Genomic DNA, 16,082 nt, shown 5'->3' on the forward strand with positions numbered 1-16,082 from the left:
GGGTTATAAGGAGGATCTATCTTTACACAACCTAAACTCTTTCCACCATTGCGTCTCTAATGAGTTAAGTTCTCTAGTATTTTGGAAGAGGTGGTCCATTTGAGTGATTTATTTAGTTCTTCTTTAACATGTCCCTCTCCAACTGACTATTTTTTTCTAAAGCCATATTCAACTTTAATTCGACAGATTTTAGCTTGATTTCAAGTTCAATTTGTAATCTATTGGCTTCACACTTTCCCTTAGAGACACAATTAACTTAATTCTTTAATTTCCTTGAAAGTTTTAAATTTTTAAATTCTAGAAGAATCATTTTTATTTTCATTTCAGACATTTGAATAACTAAAGCAATTTTTTCATCTTGAAAGTTGTCGAGATTATTGCTCAAAAGGTCCCTTTCAGTAGTTATCTTATTTAATGACTCAACAAATACAACAGCTAGGCCTCGCAATTTTCTAGAAGAATGAGCATTCAAGTTTTGTTTAAAGTCATCAGGAGTTACCTCTTCATCATCTGACTTTTCCATGAATGCAAATATTGAACTGAAGGCATCTTAATCATTCTTGATAGCCAGCATGAAAACATCTTCAGGATGTTCAGATTTCTCTGATTTACTTGAGAAGTTTCCCCAAACAGCTAAGGCCTTCTTTACTATCTGATCTGCTACAACTCTTTTTTTGAATTTTTCAGGGACCTGGTCCTTCTTCTTATGCTTGTCACCTCCAGACATCACATAATCCTTATAGTTCAATTTGTGCATGGGACAATCTTTAATAAAGTATCCTAATTTACCACACTTGTGACATAAATCAATAGCAATAGCTGACCTACATGATTTCTCCTTCTTCATGAATCCTTCTTGCTTTCTCAGTATCTTCTTGAACCTATGAGTCAGGTATGCCATGTCTTCATCTTCCTCACTATCATCACTAGGAACAGCCTTGAGAGCTATCTTTCTTTGTTTCTAAGAATCTTGTTGCTTGTTGAGCATAAGAGTTTGAAGATTAATAATCAACTCATCTATGGTGAGGGTTTTCAAATCATTTGCTTCAGTGATTATATCAACCTTGCTCTTTAAAGATTTGGGAAGTACCCTCAACACCTTTATGGACTTCTTACTAGGGTGAATAGGTTCCCCAAACGCCTTAGTTCATTTGTAATAGATAAGAGCCTGGTATGCATCATGGATAGACTTTCTTTCCTTCATAGTGAAATTTTCATATTGAATGGTTAGCATGTCCATTTTTGACTCTTTTAGTTGAATAGTACCTTCAGGAGCAGTTATCAAATAATTTCAGATTTTTTTTACTGATTCACAAGCATAAATTATGTTGTATTCATCAGGTCCTATATCACAAACAAGTAGCTTCTTTGCTTTATAGTTCTTCTCCACTTTCTTTCTATCAACTTCATTATATTTCCTTCGTGTCTTGGGAACAAGTCTAGTAATCTCACCTTCTTTCACTTCATTCATAGGAACATGTAATCCATATATCACAATGTCCACAGCTCACATCTTCAACCATGATATAGTTATGCATTCTAGTCTTTCACCATCAATAAAATTGATCATTAAAATGAGGAGGTCGAGTTGTTGATTGTCCTTTTTTTAGATTAGTAGGAACAGTCGTTATCATAAGATCCTCTATAGGTGTTAACCTTATAGAGAGTCCTCGCTCTAATACCAATTGATGGCATGTAAGCTTCTATCGATAAACACTTGACCTGATCCCTTATTACAGCAAGAACAATAAATAACAGAAAAGGTAAAAACACAAGGTATTTTACGTGAAAACCTCCTTGCTAAAGGGAGGAAAAATTATGACCTGTCTCATAGGATTTCACCCAGTATCCATTATCAAAGAAGGAGCAACAAATAATTACAAACTCTGCAATCTCAGGGATTAAACACTTAATCCCTTCCCCCTTACTATGATACCTGGAATCTTCAACCATTAAGCAATAACTTTGTTTCCCACTAAACTAATCTCCTCAAACTAATTTAGACTTCAAAATAACTCATCCTAGCTAACTCTAGCTACGGATTATGGAGTGAGCAAACGACAGATTCAAAGCAAACACCAAGTTCTTTTATAGACTAGGACATGGTTTTCATAAAATGAGTGAAGAAATAAAACTTAGAAACAACACACAATGACAATCTCGAAATCCATTGTTGTTCCTTCGTTTCTATTTCTTGAGAATAAAATGTTCTTGCCTTTTTGGTTGTGAGAACGATAATTTCTTGAAAGCTTGTTTGTGCCAATATAAATGAGACATAATATAGGATGATTATGTCCTCTTAGAGAAATTCTATTGGTTAGGAGGTCAGCTATACTGACACAATTCGAGCACTCACAAAATAGTTATAGCAGTGTGCTATTTATCGGTTGTCACTTTCAGTTGCACAAAGTAATTCGATTCTAATATGGGATCAGGTCCCATACCAGATTTAAGTTTGTCAAATCATCTAAACTACAATCTAACACTTGTCTTTAAGTCCCTAAATTTGAGGAACTTCATTTTTTCACAATAATAAGATTATTATAAGTATTCTTAATATAGATTAAAAGATTGTAGTGTCTATTTTAATATTTAGTTTAACACTACAAGATTAAAAAAAAAATCTTGTTGAACTCCAAACTCAGTGTCAAGTCAAAATCATACGAACAAATTTAAATGGAAGGAGTATTATTTATAGAAAAAGTATATTTTTTCATATAAAAAGAAAAAACTTTGCATCTCAAACTAATCTTCAAAAAATATATTAACAACTTTGCATATTACCCTTCATGTAAAGGAAGAGTTCAACAGAAGTCATCTCTTTGACACTAACTGTTCTTTCTACCTAAACTTGCGGCTTCTTTCATCAAAGATAGGTGTGAACTAATTTTCTCAAAACCCCTTTCCTTACCGTCAAGTGCCTGAACGCCCCTCTCCAACCAGTCAAGTGGCAAACTAGAAGAGTAGACTCTAAAATAAAAAGTATTATTACTATTATTCAAAAGTTTAAGGAGGATTTTAATTAAGGGCGACAAAAGAGTTTTAAAATTAAGAAAAAGTGACTTAAATCTTAATTATTGAGTAGAGGTGACAAATTTAAGATTATTCCTAGTGACACTAATTTTAAAACCCTCAAGTTTTATTATTTATACAAAAACCCTATCTTTTCCATCCCACCTCTCCCCCTCCCCCTTCTGCTGCCGTCACCACCTCCACCACCACTAATTCTTCCTCTTCTTCCTCTATCACCACCACCTCCTCGTCTTCCACCACCACCATTTTCTCCTCCGCCACCACCGTTGTCACCTCCTTCTCCTCCATCATCGTCACCGCCTCCACCACCATAAATTCTTCTTCTTCTTCCTCCATCACCACCACCTCCTCGTCTTCCACCACCACCATTGCCACCTCCTTCTACTCCATCATCGCCGCCACAACAACCATCATATCCACCTTCATTGTTACCACCAATATCAACACCTTTTATGTTGCCATAACCACTCTCTCCTTCACCTCACAACTGCTAAAGTTATTGCAACAGGTAAATCATATGTTGCAACAGATATCATTTGTTACAATAAATAGACATATGTTGCAACACATGACTATATATGTTGCAACATATGACTATATATGTTGCAATAGATGACGACATATGTTGCAACAGATGATGACATATGTTGCAACATATAACTTATTGCAACATATTGCTTATTGCAACATATTGCTAACATGTTGCAACAGGTTGTAAAAATAAGGATAAGAAAGAAAATGAAAAGAGCGCAATATTCATTGATGAAAGTAGGCGGTGATGACTGCAGCAAAAAAGACCATAAAGAAGAAGAAGAAGAAAATAGAGGAAGAGAAAAAGAGAAGAAAGAACGGATGAGGGAGAGAGAAATTTGAAACGAAAAAAAGGAGAGAAAAAGGAAGATTAAAAAGATAATGAGAAAAGAAATTTGAAATTTAAAAAGATAAGAAAGACTTTTCAAATTTTTTAAAATATTAATATACCCCACACAGATTTTTAATTACTCTAATTAAGTCTACTTTTCATTTATTTCTATTTGACCAAACCAAAGTCACCAATATTAAAAACAAGACTTAAAAACACCTTTTGTTAAATCTTCACAGATTTAAGACCTTGTATGCATTAATAATTTGACATGCCTAGAATCAAACACAGTGAAATGGGTCAAAAACGAAAGGAAATATCTACGCGTATGTATTAACATGTCATCATCATTAGCTTGTTTCGAACAGCTTAAAATTAAACACAAAGTTCTCAAGTGTAATAAAATATGTCACTGATGAAGTACAAGCTAATTAGGACATGGATACATAATTCTTCACTGAGGAAGTTTGTTAAGTTTACAATAGACGTAATCCTTGTACTTCTTGGTCTTGAATTTGGGTGGGTTGGCCTCATTAATCAGCTTAGGGATTGGCCCAACTTCATGCTCTGATGGAGGCTCCAAGAAAACAGGCCAAGACATTCTTGTCTTGTCCTTGTTAACTGTTGTCCTATGATACACACTCTTATATTTTCCATTGCTAAGAATCTGTTCAACCATTCACTCAATTTCAGAAATAGGAACATAAAGAGAAAGAGAGAGAGAGAGTATGATAGGGCTAGAAGCCCGTGTACGTGTTTGGACAAATCTAACTTTTACTCGAATGTATATTTGAATTAAGAAATTCATTAAATATGTACAAATATTAAATTTAAGACCTAATTACTACTTTCTTCATTCATTTTTACTTGTCACATTTAGACTTTAAACACCCATCAAGAAAACAATGATTTACATGATTATTTTACCACACTACCCTTATTAATTGATGTTTATTAATGATTTGGAAAATAAGTAGTTAATACTAAGAATAAAACACGAACAAAAAAAAATTCATTTATTGATATATATTAAAAGTGAAAAGTAAAAATTTAAAATCTATTTTAGGAATAGTGACAAGTAAAAGTTAACAGAGTGAGTAATTATCATTTAAAATCATCATTCTAAAAATCCGTGAAATTTTTTACCGAATACCTATAATAATAATAACTAGGGTATTTAAAATTTATTAACAATCGAAAAAAAATTGAAGTTGAATATATGAATACTTGGTGATGGTCCAATTAGGTTTGGGGTATGGGAAAACCTAACCCTAGAAACAAGTTCAATGCACCGAAAATGATAGTATGATAAACAAGAAGGGAATAGGAGATGTACCTCAACTTGGTCACCAATGTGGACAATTATGGCATTTGGTATGTAGTTGACATCATACCAATGGCCATCCTTAAACACTTGGAGGCCTTGGACTTCATTTGGGACAAGAAGGGTGATATACGACATATCTGTATGGGCCACAACTCCAAGAGCCAAATCGGGCCGTGGGCATGGTGGATAATAATTGATCTTTAACAAGTAAACTATGTCTTCACTACCAGCTGCCTCCATCATTTCATGGCCTTCCAAACCAAGCCCAAGTGACAAGCTCCTAAAGATCCTATCTACAACTTCTCGCAGCCTCTTTGCGTATTCTTCATTTGCTTCCCTACAAAAATAAAAAAATAAATTGGTTAATTATGTAATCGGTGACAAAAACTATTTTCAACAAAAATGGTCGTATATATATGTAATGTATTGATATCGTATAAATAATTATAGGAATCCCATAATTATATAATGTATCATATTGTGTAGATAATATATAATCGTGTATATATGATGTATAATCATTTATCAGAAATAGATACATCCATATATGTTAGCTCATCTTCCTCAACGACCTGAAGAGGACAAATATTAGAAAAGAAAGAGAAGGAGACAACCGAAGATGAAGACAAAGAAAAAGGGGAGCAAAAATTTTTGACCATTGAAGGGAAGAAAGCGGCGAATTACAATTCCCTTGCAATTGAAAAGTGTTGAATGATATTTTTTATTAAAAAAAATGATAATTGAGTTATTTTAGATAAAAATTTTGACTCAATAGACATTTTATTTGATTTTTCTCTAAAAAATTAATATAAATAAATAAATTAATATGACGAATTTAAGATTTAAAACTTATCAAAGTCTAGCCGCATGATTTGATTTTACATTTGAATGTTTTCCGTATGGTTGTTGGACAGTTTGGACATTGTGATTAAATGCAGGAATTTAAGTGTGGTAGTTGAGTATATAAACCGAAGGAGTTTTGAGAAAAATGAATTTAGTTACTTTTCGTTCATTTATACTACGTACGTAATAAACTTAGAATATTATATTATATTCAATCATAAACATCTAACATGGATCCCGCTCCTAATTTTCATTTGTCTTATATTCAATTTTTTAAAATCTTGCTTGAATCGAAGACATGTGGCACAAGTTAAAATTAATATAAATTATTTAATTGACTAAAGCAAGATCCTAATTATGATTTATGATTTAGATAATTAATTTTTTATATATTTGCTTCCAAATTTTGTAGTAATCCTACAAACACTACATATTATTTTGTTCATAAATATATATATTTTTAAAATATTATATTCCTACTTAATTTTCCAGCTCCGTTATGTTATCTTTCTTACTGTCCATTTCTCAATTTCTTTCTCAGTTAATATTTTGAAATGGAGAAAAAAAGGTAAAAATATAACTTCAACATTGATCTTGGGAAAATTAAGATGTTATCACATAAATTAATTTTTTGTTAAAAAAGGAATTAATTATCTAAATTATGATTAGTGCTTTATTTTAGACAATTAAATTATAATCATAAATTTTAAAGATAAGTGTCAAAAACACATCTGAATTATCCTCTTTTTTTTAGTTTTATACCTAAACTATTGGGAGTGTGAGTTTTTCATACATAAACTATGACTTATTAGTTTTCCAAACTAATAAGTAATAGTTTAGGTATGAAATTCAAAAAATATAATAATTTAGGTGTATTTTTGACACTTATCTCTTAATTTTAAGATATACTATATATCTTCGATCTAAACAAGAACTTAGAAGACAAAAAAAGAGAGGAGCTCAATCCATCTTACAACAGCATTCATCAACAAAGTAGTAGTAAACTAGTCTAACTTGAAAACTTAAAGAAGCAAACTATAATAAATGCACAAAGAAGCAAAAATGGCGCCCTAACGAACGCAAAAGGCTTTAAACAAATCATGACAACACTACCGTAACAACCATGAAAATGGTTGCGTGCATGCATATTTCTTTCATTAATTATTTACCTTATATATACATCTCACATCATTAATGAATTTTCATTATTACTAATATATTTTTAATCTTGTTGTAAGTAATAGGTAATCTATTTATTTTTTACTACTCTCATATTGTATATATAATACATAAAATATAGTTAGGTATCGTTTATTAGCCGGATAAAAATAAATTATTCATGTATTGATTTTTTGTATAATTTATACAACATTAGGTAGGTGGATAAAAAATAAGTTATTCATATATATATAATTAATACGAGGTTTGCTGCATAACTAATACATATATTAGTTATTAGAGAATATGTATTATTTTATGGAGGATATAAAGTGAAATACCTAATACATGCATAAAATAATACATATATTCACTCATAACTAATTTTTATATTACTAATAGATGCATAACTCTAACCAACAACCAAATAAGGAAAAAGATAAAAGAGATAAAGTGAGAGAAAACCTGTAGGAAGGAGGGTTTTTAGGCCAATAACGATAGTTGATGACTGAAGGAGGCCAAATCTTATGAAACAAATGATCAACCCAACCTTTTTTGCCTTCAACTTCCTTCTGCAAAGAAGTCCCATACCCTTCTATACATTGCGACCCTGGATTCTTTGCAATCAACTCTTTTTCCTCTTGTGGCACTTCCTCAAAGAACTCCTTCCCAACTTTCTGTAAATTCGCAATCAATTCATCAGGAATCCCGTGATTTATCACTTGAAAAATACCCCACTCTTTGCTAGCCTCCCTAATCTCTTTCACTACTTTTTCTTCATCGACAATATCACTTATGTCGATGACTGGCACCTCAAGAACCACTCCCTGCAGCGTTGTCGCTGCAGGTTGTTCGTTCTCTGAACGAATATATTCCGATGGAATTGTGTCCATGCATTTTGTTGTTGATGCTATTGCTTGGACCCTTGCCACCTCCATCGTTAGGGCTGTTGTTGTGCTCTGAACCTTGAACTCTTGTTTTTCTTTCTTTCTCTTTAGTCCCCTCACATTTTATTTCCCTTTTATAGGAAAGTGACGCGGTGTATTTTTACTCTTTCTCATTCAAACCTTTTTTTTGCCAATTTTATTGCCTTTACCTAACATTATGAAGGGAAATAGGATTTACCAAACAAAGTGGGGATCCTTTTCTTTTTTTTTTCTCGTGGACTATTGTGGTTCACTAATACCACCTACTGAACTCAACTTATTATTTGTTTTGTGTAAAATCTGAAATGAAAATTAAATAAGAAACATGTAACTGATGATGGAAAGCGATACTTGGTATCATAACTGCCACTCCTTCAACCTACCTCAAATTAGCTTACAAAGTATGAGGAGCCACTCATTCAAACTACCCCAAAACCTTGTTTGGATGACTACCCGAACTTCGACTTAAAATCATAACTCTCAATTGATATTTTCTATGTATAATAATTCAATTTTTTGTCTATTTAATTTGATTATTTTAAATCATAATTTTTATATAATGTCAATTTTATGTTTTATATAAATTTTAATTACCTGCATTAATTTTTCAACTAGATATTTATCCTAGTATTTCTTTCAAACTATTATATAACTTGGGATGACTAAAAATTACAATAAGTACTATTAGTATAACATACTAAGGTATAACTGAATTTGATTATTTTTTTTAATCATATCATTGTTAGAGTTAGTAAAATAAATTCATTATTATTAATGTAGAAAAATAAATTTTAATTAGTTAGGTAAGAAATGGTACGTAATATCATATTTAAAATAGAATATGTAAGGAACCAGAAAAAGAAAAAAGTAGGTATATATGTCATCTTTTTTATTTTTTAAAATTGGAAGTTCTATACACATTCAAACACGCACACACAACCCAAAAAAAAAATACTAACCCATTTTTCCTTATTTGGAGTAATTGTTAGTAAGAAGGGTATTTTGAGCTACTTTGTTAGTTGAAGGATATTTTTTAGCCAAAAAATATAATAATTAGGGACATTTTTGTGTTTTATTAAAACGCGTAAAAGGAGGCTGTTGGTTGCTGGCTAGCAATAACTTTTCAACAATTGTTGCTGGCTGCCTTTTACTTTTCCTCCCTTTTTTGACTTTTCTTGCATTATCCCACTTGAAGATTTAATTTAGAATCAATTAAGTCTTCACACCATCTTTTCTACCTAATTACTTCAATGTTATGTTTCTGCTAGGCCAACAGAAGATTGACACCATTTAAACTTGTTACTATTGATCGATTTCATAAACATATCTGCTAGGTTGTCATTAGTGTGAATTTTTTGAATATCCACACTGCCTTCGTTCACCTTCTCACGAACAAAGTGATACTGAACTCGTATGTGTTTTATCTTTGAATAAAATGTCGGATTCTTTGCAAGATGCAAAGCGCTCTCACTGTCACAAAATAGAGCAACATTCTCTTGTTTGTGCCCGAGCTCCTCCAGTAACATCTGCATCCATATTGCCTCTTTGCTAGCTTGTGTAGCTGCTACATATTTTGCTTTCGTCGTAGATGTAGCTACTATAGATTGCAATTTTGAAACCCAGCTTACAACTCCTCCACCAAGAGTAAACACATAACCTATGGTGGACTTGCTTTTATCAAGATCACCTACATAATTTGAATCAACATAACCTTTAACAGTAAAGTCTGATCCTCCATAACATATTGCAACATCTGAGGTACCCTTGATATATCTCAGGATCCTCTTAACAATATTTCAATTCTCTCTGTCAGGATTAGCCATGTATCGACTAACTACTCCCACTGTTTGTGCAATGTCAGGTCTTGTACATACCATGGCGAACATTAAAGTTTCCACTGCTGATGCATATGGCACTTGAGACATCTCCATCCCCTCTACTTCATTGCTAGGATTCATTCTTGAGGATAACTTGAAATTAATAGGAAGTGGGGTAGAAATTGACTTACAGTTTTATATCTTGAAGTGTCGCAAGATTTTCTTCAAGTAGTTCTTTTGAGAAAGCCAAATCTTTCTATTATTTCTGTCTTGATGAATTTGCATCCCTAGAATCTTGTTTGTTGGTCTCAAGTCCTTCATTTCAAACTCCCTAGCTAACTGTGCCTTTAAATTTGTGAGACAATCTTTGTTGGGGCCTGCTACCAATATTTCATCAACATACAACAGCAAAATAACAAAATCGTCATCACCAAATCTCTTGTAATAAACACAAGGATCTGAACAATGTCTGTCGTATCCAAGGCTTATAATGAAGGAATCAAATCTCTTATACCAACATCTCGGCGTCTGTTTGAGATCGTATAAAGATTTGTCCAATCTGCAAACCAAGTTCTCTTTTTCCTGTTCTTCAAAACCTTCTGGTTGGAGCATGTAAATTTCTTCTTCAAGTTCTCCATGAAGAAATATAGTTTTGACATCTAACTGCTCCAAGTACAAGTCAAATATAGCACACATCATCAGGACCACTCGAATTGTTGTGAGTCGGACCACCGGAGAAAATATCTCATTGAAGTCTATACCTTCTTTCTGAGCGAATTCTTTCACCACTAATCTTGCACGATACTTCTCTACTTGATCATTACCATTGTATTTGATCTTGTAGACCCATTTGTTTTCAATGGCCTTCCTTTCTTGTGGTAATTGAACAAAATCCCATGTTTTATTTTTATGAAGAGCTTCAATTTCTTCTTGTATTGCTGCCATCCACAGAGATGATTCTTGGAATTTCATAGCCTCGTGAAAAGTTGAAGGCTCCCCATCCTCTGTTAATAGACAGTATGCAACATTGCCCTCCATAGAATAATCTGAGTGCCAAGCTGGTTCTTTTCTCTCCCTAGTTGACCATCGAACTTGTGGAGTTTCGATCTTAGCTTGCCCTTGTTCTTCGTGTTCTGGTGCTACTTCAGAAGAAACTGGAACTTCTTTTCTTTCTTCAACTTCAACTGTAGTAGTCTCTGATATTTCTTTTGAAGTGCTACCTTCTTTTGCTTCTATCTTATTTTCAACAAATACAACATCTCTGCTGATTACCACCTTGCGGTCAGTGGGATCCCACAAGCAATACCCCTTGACTCCATCAGCATACCTTAAGAAAATGCATTCCCTGGATTTCGGATCCAACTTCAATTTTTCTTGGGTGTTGTACATAACATAACACTACTAAAAAACTGCCAAAAATCGATCGAACAAAAAGCGACGGACTGCGTCGCAAATAAAATGCGACGGAGAAAACGATGTTGTCCGTCGTTTTTTTTATTTTTAAAATTTTTTTAATAGGAGTGACGGACAGTGACGCCTAGTCCGTCTCTTTTATTTTTTTCTATTTTTTTAACGTAGCGACGGACTGGGTCGCTAAGTCCGTCGCTACTGGTCAAAATATTTGGTCAACATATTTAAAATAGCAACGGACGGTGTCGCTTTGTCCGTCGCTTTTTGGTCAAAATGGCTGTCAAATATTTTTTTAAAAGCGACGGACTTAGAGACGCTGTCCGTCGCTTTTTGTTAAATATGTTCAAGACTGAACGTTCTTTTTTTAGTTTTCCCTTTCTCTCTAAACTCTCTATTTCTCCCTGCCTTCTCTCTAAATCCCTCCCTCTCACCGCCGTCCCACCACCGCCCCACCATTGTATCTCAGTCCTCCGTCAGTCAACCGCCGCCGCCGCCGTCTTTTGGAGCTTTTGGACTATTAGTCATGTTTAAGAGATTAGGGCTTAAACCTAAAACTAAATTTTAATTTTTTTTATTTGTCATTTGTTAATTAGTTGATTACATTTAGTTTGTTGTAGTTCATTTGTATATTGGATTGTAAAATTAGTGAATGTAGTTATAGTTTTGATTTTAGGGCTTAATTTAGATTTGGGTTGTTGAATTAGATTGTAAATTTTTTAGTAATTTGTGATGTTAGGTAGTTAATTAGGTGATTACATTTAGTTTGTTGTAGTTCATTTGTATATTGGATAGTGAAATTAGTGAATGTAGTTATAATTTTGATTTTAGGGCTTAATTTAGATTTGAGTTGTTGAATTAGATTGTAAATTTTTTAGTAATTTATGATGTTAGTTAGTTAATTAGGTCATTATATTTAGTTTGTTGTAGTTCATTTGTATATTGGATAGTGAAATTAGTGAATGTAGTTATAATTTTGATTTTAGGGCTTAATTTAGATTTGGGTTGTTGAATTAGATTGTAAATTTTTTAGTAATTTATGATGTTAGTTAGTTAATTAAGTCATTACATTTAGTTTGTTGTAGTTCATTTGTATATTGGATTGTAATTTAGGAAGTTTTGAAGTTTGAAACTTAAAGAAAAATATTGGAACTTAATTAGAGGCTTGAGTTTTAGGACTTTAGAACTTATAATTAGAATAATTTAGATACTTGAATTTTAGGATACTTAAATATAGAAGTTGAACTTAATTAGAACTTTGAAGTTGAAATTTTTGTTTACTTTAGAAATCTTGTTGAGGTTAAACTTCCTTTTGAACTAATTAAGCTAATGTTGAACTTTAGAATAACTTAGATACATGAATATAGAAAATTTTGAAGTTTGAAACTTAGAAAAATATTGGAAATTGGATACTTGAATTATATATAGGACTTTAGTTTAGAACTTATAATTAGAATAACTTAGATATTAATTTTGAACTTTAGGTTTGTATAATATTTGAAATCTTTAGACTTTAGAACTAATTAAGCTAAGTAGAGTTATATTTAAAGTCATGAAGTTGAACTTTAGGACTTTTGAAGTTAAACTTAGAAATTTTTTAGGTTTGTATAAATTTTGAACTCTTTAAACTTTATAGCTAGTTTGAATAACTTAGATAATTGAATTTTAGGATATTTTAATTTATAACTTCAACCTGAATGTCATGAGGTTTGAAACTTAATTTTTACTTGAATTACTTATAACTTGAATTAATTAGAAATTGAAATTAATTATAACTTGAATTAATTAGAACATGAAATTAATGTTAACTTGAATTAATTAGAATATGAACTTAATTATAACTTGAATTAATTAGAACTTGAACTTAATTATTATATAAATTAATTAATTATAACTTGAATTAATTAGAATATGAACTTAATTAGAATTTGAACTTAATTATAACTTGAATTAATTAGAACTTGAACTTAATTATAACTTGAATTAATTCGGACTTGAACTTAATTATAACTTGAATTAATTAGAACTTGAACTTAATTATAAATTGAATTAATTATTATATGAATTAATTAATTATAACTTGAATTAATTACAATTTGAATTAAGTAGAGATTGAACTTAATTATTACATGAATTAATTAATTATAACTTAAATTAATTATAACTTGAACTGAATTATTATATGAATTAATTAATTATAACTTGAATTAATGTCAGTTGTAGTCTCAATGAATTATAGTCTTTATGAACTAATTACGCTTGAATATATGTAATTTTGTAGATGAATCATCGTTTGTGGATGTATAACATGCATTATGAAGTTGGTGGTGGTTTAAAACCTGAATTTATTGACGGTGCAAGAAGTTTTATAGATCATACCATATCTAATCTGAGACTTAGAAAATTTAGTGTTGAGACTGACACTCCCACAACATCACCTACACCTTCTTCTACTGCTAGAACAGAGGCATTACATGATGTGTCTGGGTTAGCTCTTGGGAAGAGGGACAGACTTGGGAGAGTCATGATTGAGCCTGATGGATCCTCGTAAGTTTAATGTTTTATTTATTTATTTATTATTGCTAGATTAATAACTTAGTGATGATATAATTACACGTTTATTATGTGTCTTGCAAGTGACATCCTTCGAAGGATGCTTCTAGGGCTCTTCAGGAGAGTGTTAGGAGGCTATATACTGAGCCCTATCACTCTTGGCGGAAGATTCTAAACAATATTCGTCAGGCAATGTTTAATGAATTCAAGGTATATATATATTTAATTCTAGTTTTTTAAGTTACCTTTAATATTTTACTTAACTAATTATTTCACGTTACTCATTTTTTTCAGACTTTATGTACCTGGGAGCCAAGGTACAATATGATCATTGCGACCACTTTTGAAAGAAAAGCGAGCGCCAGACTGTCTAGCTGGCTAAAGAAAGCTAGGGATGATCGGGCACCTTCGAGTTGGATGCTACCTCATATATTTGAAGAATTATGCCGGTATTGGGATACCGAAGAATTCAAGGCCTTTTCCGATCAAGGAAAAAAAGCAAGAGTCAACCTAAAGGGTGGCTCGTTGCACACCGGAGGTGCAAAGAGTGTTGGTACGATTCAGAGGGAGATGGTACAATTTCTAAATTTTAAGTTTAAATTTATTTTCTGAAATAAATTATTTCACAAAATATTATTTCATTAATTGTATTTTTATTTATAGAAAAAAGAATTGGGACGCACTCTCTATCGCCATGAAGTCTTTAAAAAGACTCATGTGAAGAAAAAGACTAATGAGTCGGATCCGGATGAGTGGGTGGAAGAAAGGACCGAACGAGCCTATGTAAGTTATTCAAGATATATTATAATGTATTTTGATATATATATATATATATATATATATATATATATATATATATATAGTTTGATTAAAACTTTTATTTTCTAATATGTAGCAAGATTATGAGCGGCACGTACGTGAGATGGGAGATTCGGTTCAGCTAACGCCTGAACAGTCCACTCAAATTTGGACAGAAAAAGTGGTTGGAGGCAGCCACAAGGGCCGAATATATGGAATGGGCTCTAAGAATAATGTACGACGACTCCAATCAGGTTTAGAAAGTATTGGATCGTCGCGTCAAGCCAAGGCCATTGACGGGGTTCAGATAGCTGCAATGTCTCAGTAAATTGCAGAACTTTCACGCGCATTGATAGAATCGGAGAAAAAAAGGATCGAGGATCAAAAAAGTATGAATGAACAAGTTGAGCAAATTAAAGAACAAGTTTTCAACCTTGTCCGTCAGCCTCCGCCCCGTTATTCAAGAGCGTCCACTCCGGATGATTCCAACGATAGTGATGAATATCTAGCAAATAGTCCTTAGGGTTCCCTATGTTTGTTTATGAACATTTTGAATATTTTTTGTTAATTTTGAAACACTTTAAATCATTCTAAATTATAATTTTATTCATTTTAAGTATTTAATTATGTTTGTTATTATGTATTTTGTGAATTTTTTTTGTTGTTATTTGTGTTTGAATAGGCTGAATTGAATACAATTGAATTGAATTTTGATTGCAGGTGGACAGTAGAAACTGCAGGTTTCTGCTGTCAAAATTGTTGCAGAAAAAGCGATGGACAGGGTCCTTTAGTCCGTCGCTTTTCTGGTTATTTTTTTAAAATATTTTTTCAGAAAAGCGATGAACAGGGTCCTTTAGTCCGTCGCTTTTCTGGTTTTTTTTTTAAAATAATTTTCCAGAAAAGCGACGGACAAAATGATCCTGTCCGTCGCTTTTCTGAAAAAAATTCAGATAAACAAAGCGACGAACAGAGACTAAAAGTCCATCGCTTTATATTAAATAATTTTTTTAAAAAAAAAACTAAAAAAACGGAGTCCGTTGTATTTGTTTATATATTTTTTTAATTAAAAAAATTAGGAGCGACGTAGTTCATCGCTTTTTACGACCCTGTCCGTCTCTCCTTCAAAAGCGTCAAGCAAAAACTGACGACAGTGACTGCGTCGCTTTTTCATCGATTTTGACAAAAAAAGCGACGTAGTCCGTCGCTTTTTTGCGTTGCTTTTTGGCAGTTTTTTATTAATGTAAGTAGGACTTTCGAATATATGTAAGCGAGAATAATCAGCTGGTTTCCTGTCCACAATCTCCATTGGCGTTTTTAGATCAATTGTGGTTGATGGTGACCGATTGATCATATAATAG

At 32.2% G+C, this 16,082-nt stretch overlaps 1 protein-coding gene across 1 annotated transcript; it reads right to left on the reverse strand.

The window, feature by feature from the left end:
- Positions 1 to 4,204: 4,204 nt before the first annotated feature.
- Positions 4,205 to 8,427, reverse strand: LOC129902967 (flavonol synthase/flavanone 3-hydroxylase). The gene is made up of 3 exons (XM_055978431.1): positions 7,689 to 8,427; positions 5,232 to 5,559; positions 4,205 to 4,562 (listed from the first exon to the last, which is right to left on the reverse strand). Exons 1-3 carry the CDS (start codon positions 8,159 to 8,161, stop codon positions 4,350 to 4,352), a joined length of 1,014 nt encoding a protein of 337 aa, XP_055834406.1. The 5' UTR covers positions 8,162 to 8,427; the 3' UTR covers positions 4,205 to 4,349.
- Between the last annotated feature and the right edge of the window lie 7,655 nt (positions 8,428 to 16,082).

Source organism: Solanum dulcamara, chromosome 9 (assembly GCF_947179165.1).
Source record: "Solanum dulcamara chromosome 9, daSolDulc1.2, whole genome shotgun sequence".
NCBI classification, from domain to species: Eukaryota; Viridiplantae; Streptophyta; class Magnoliopsida; order Solanales; family Solanaceae; genus Solanum; species Solanum dulcamara.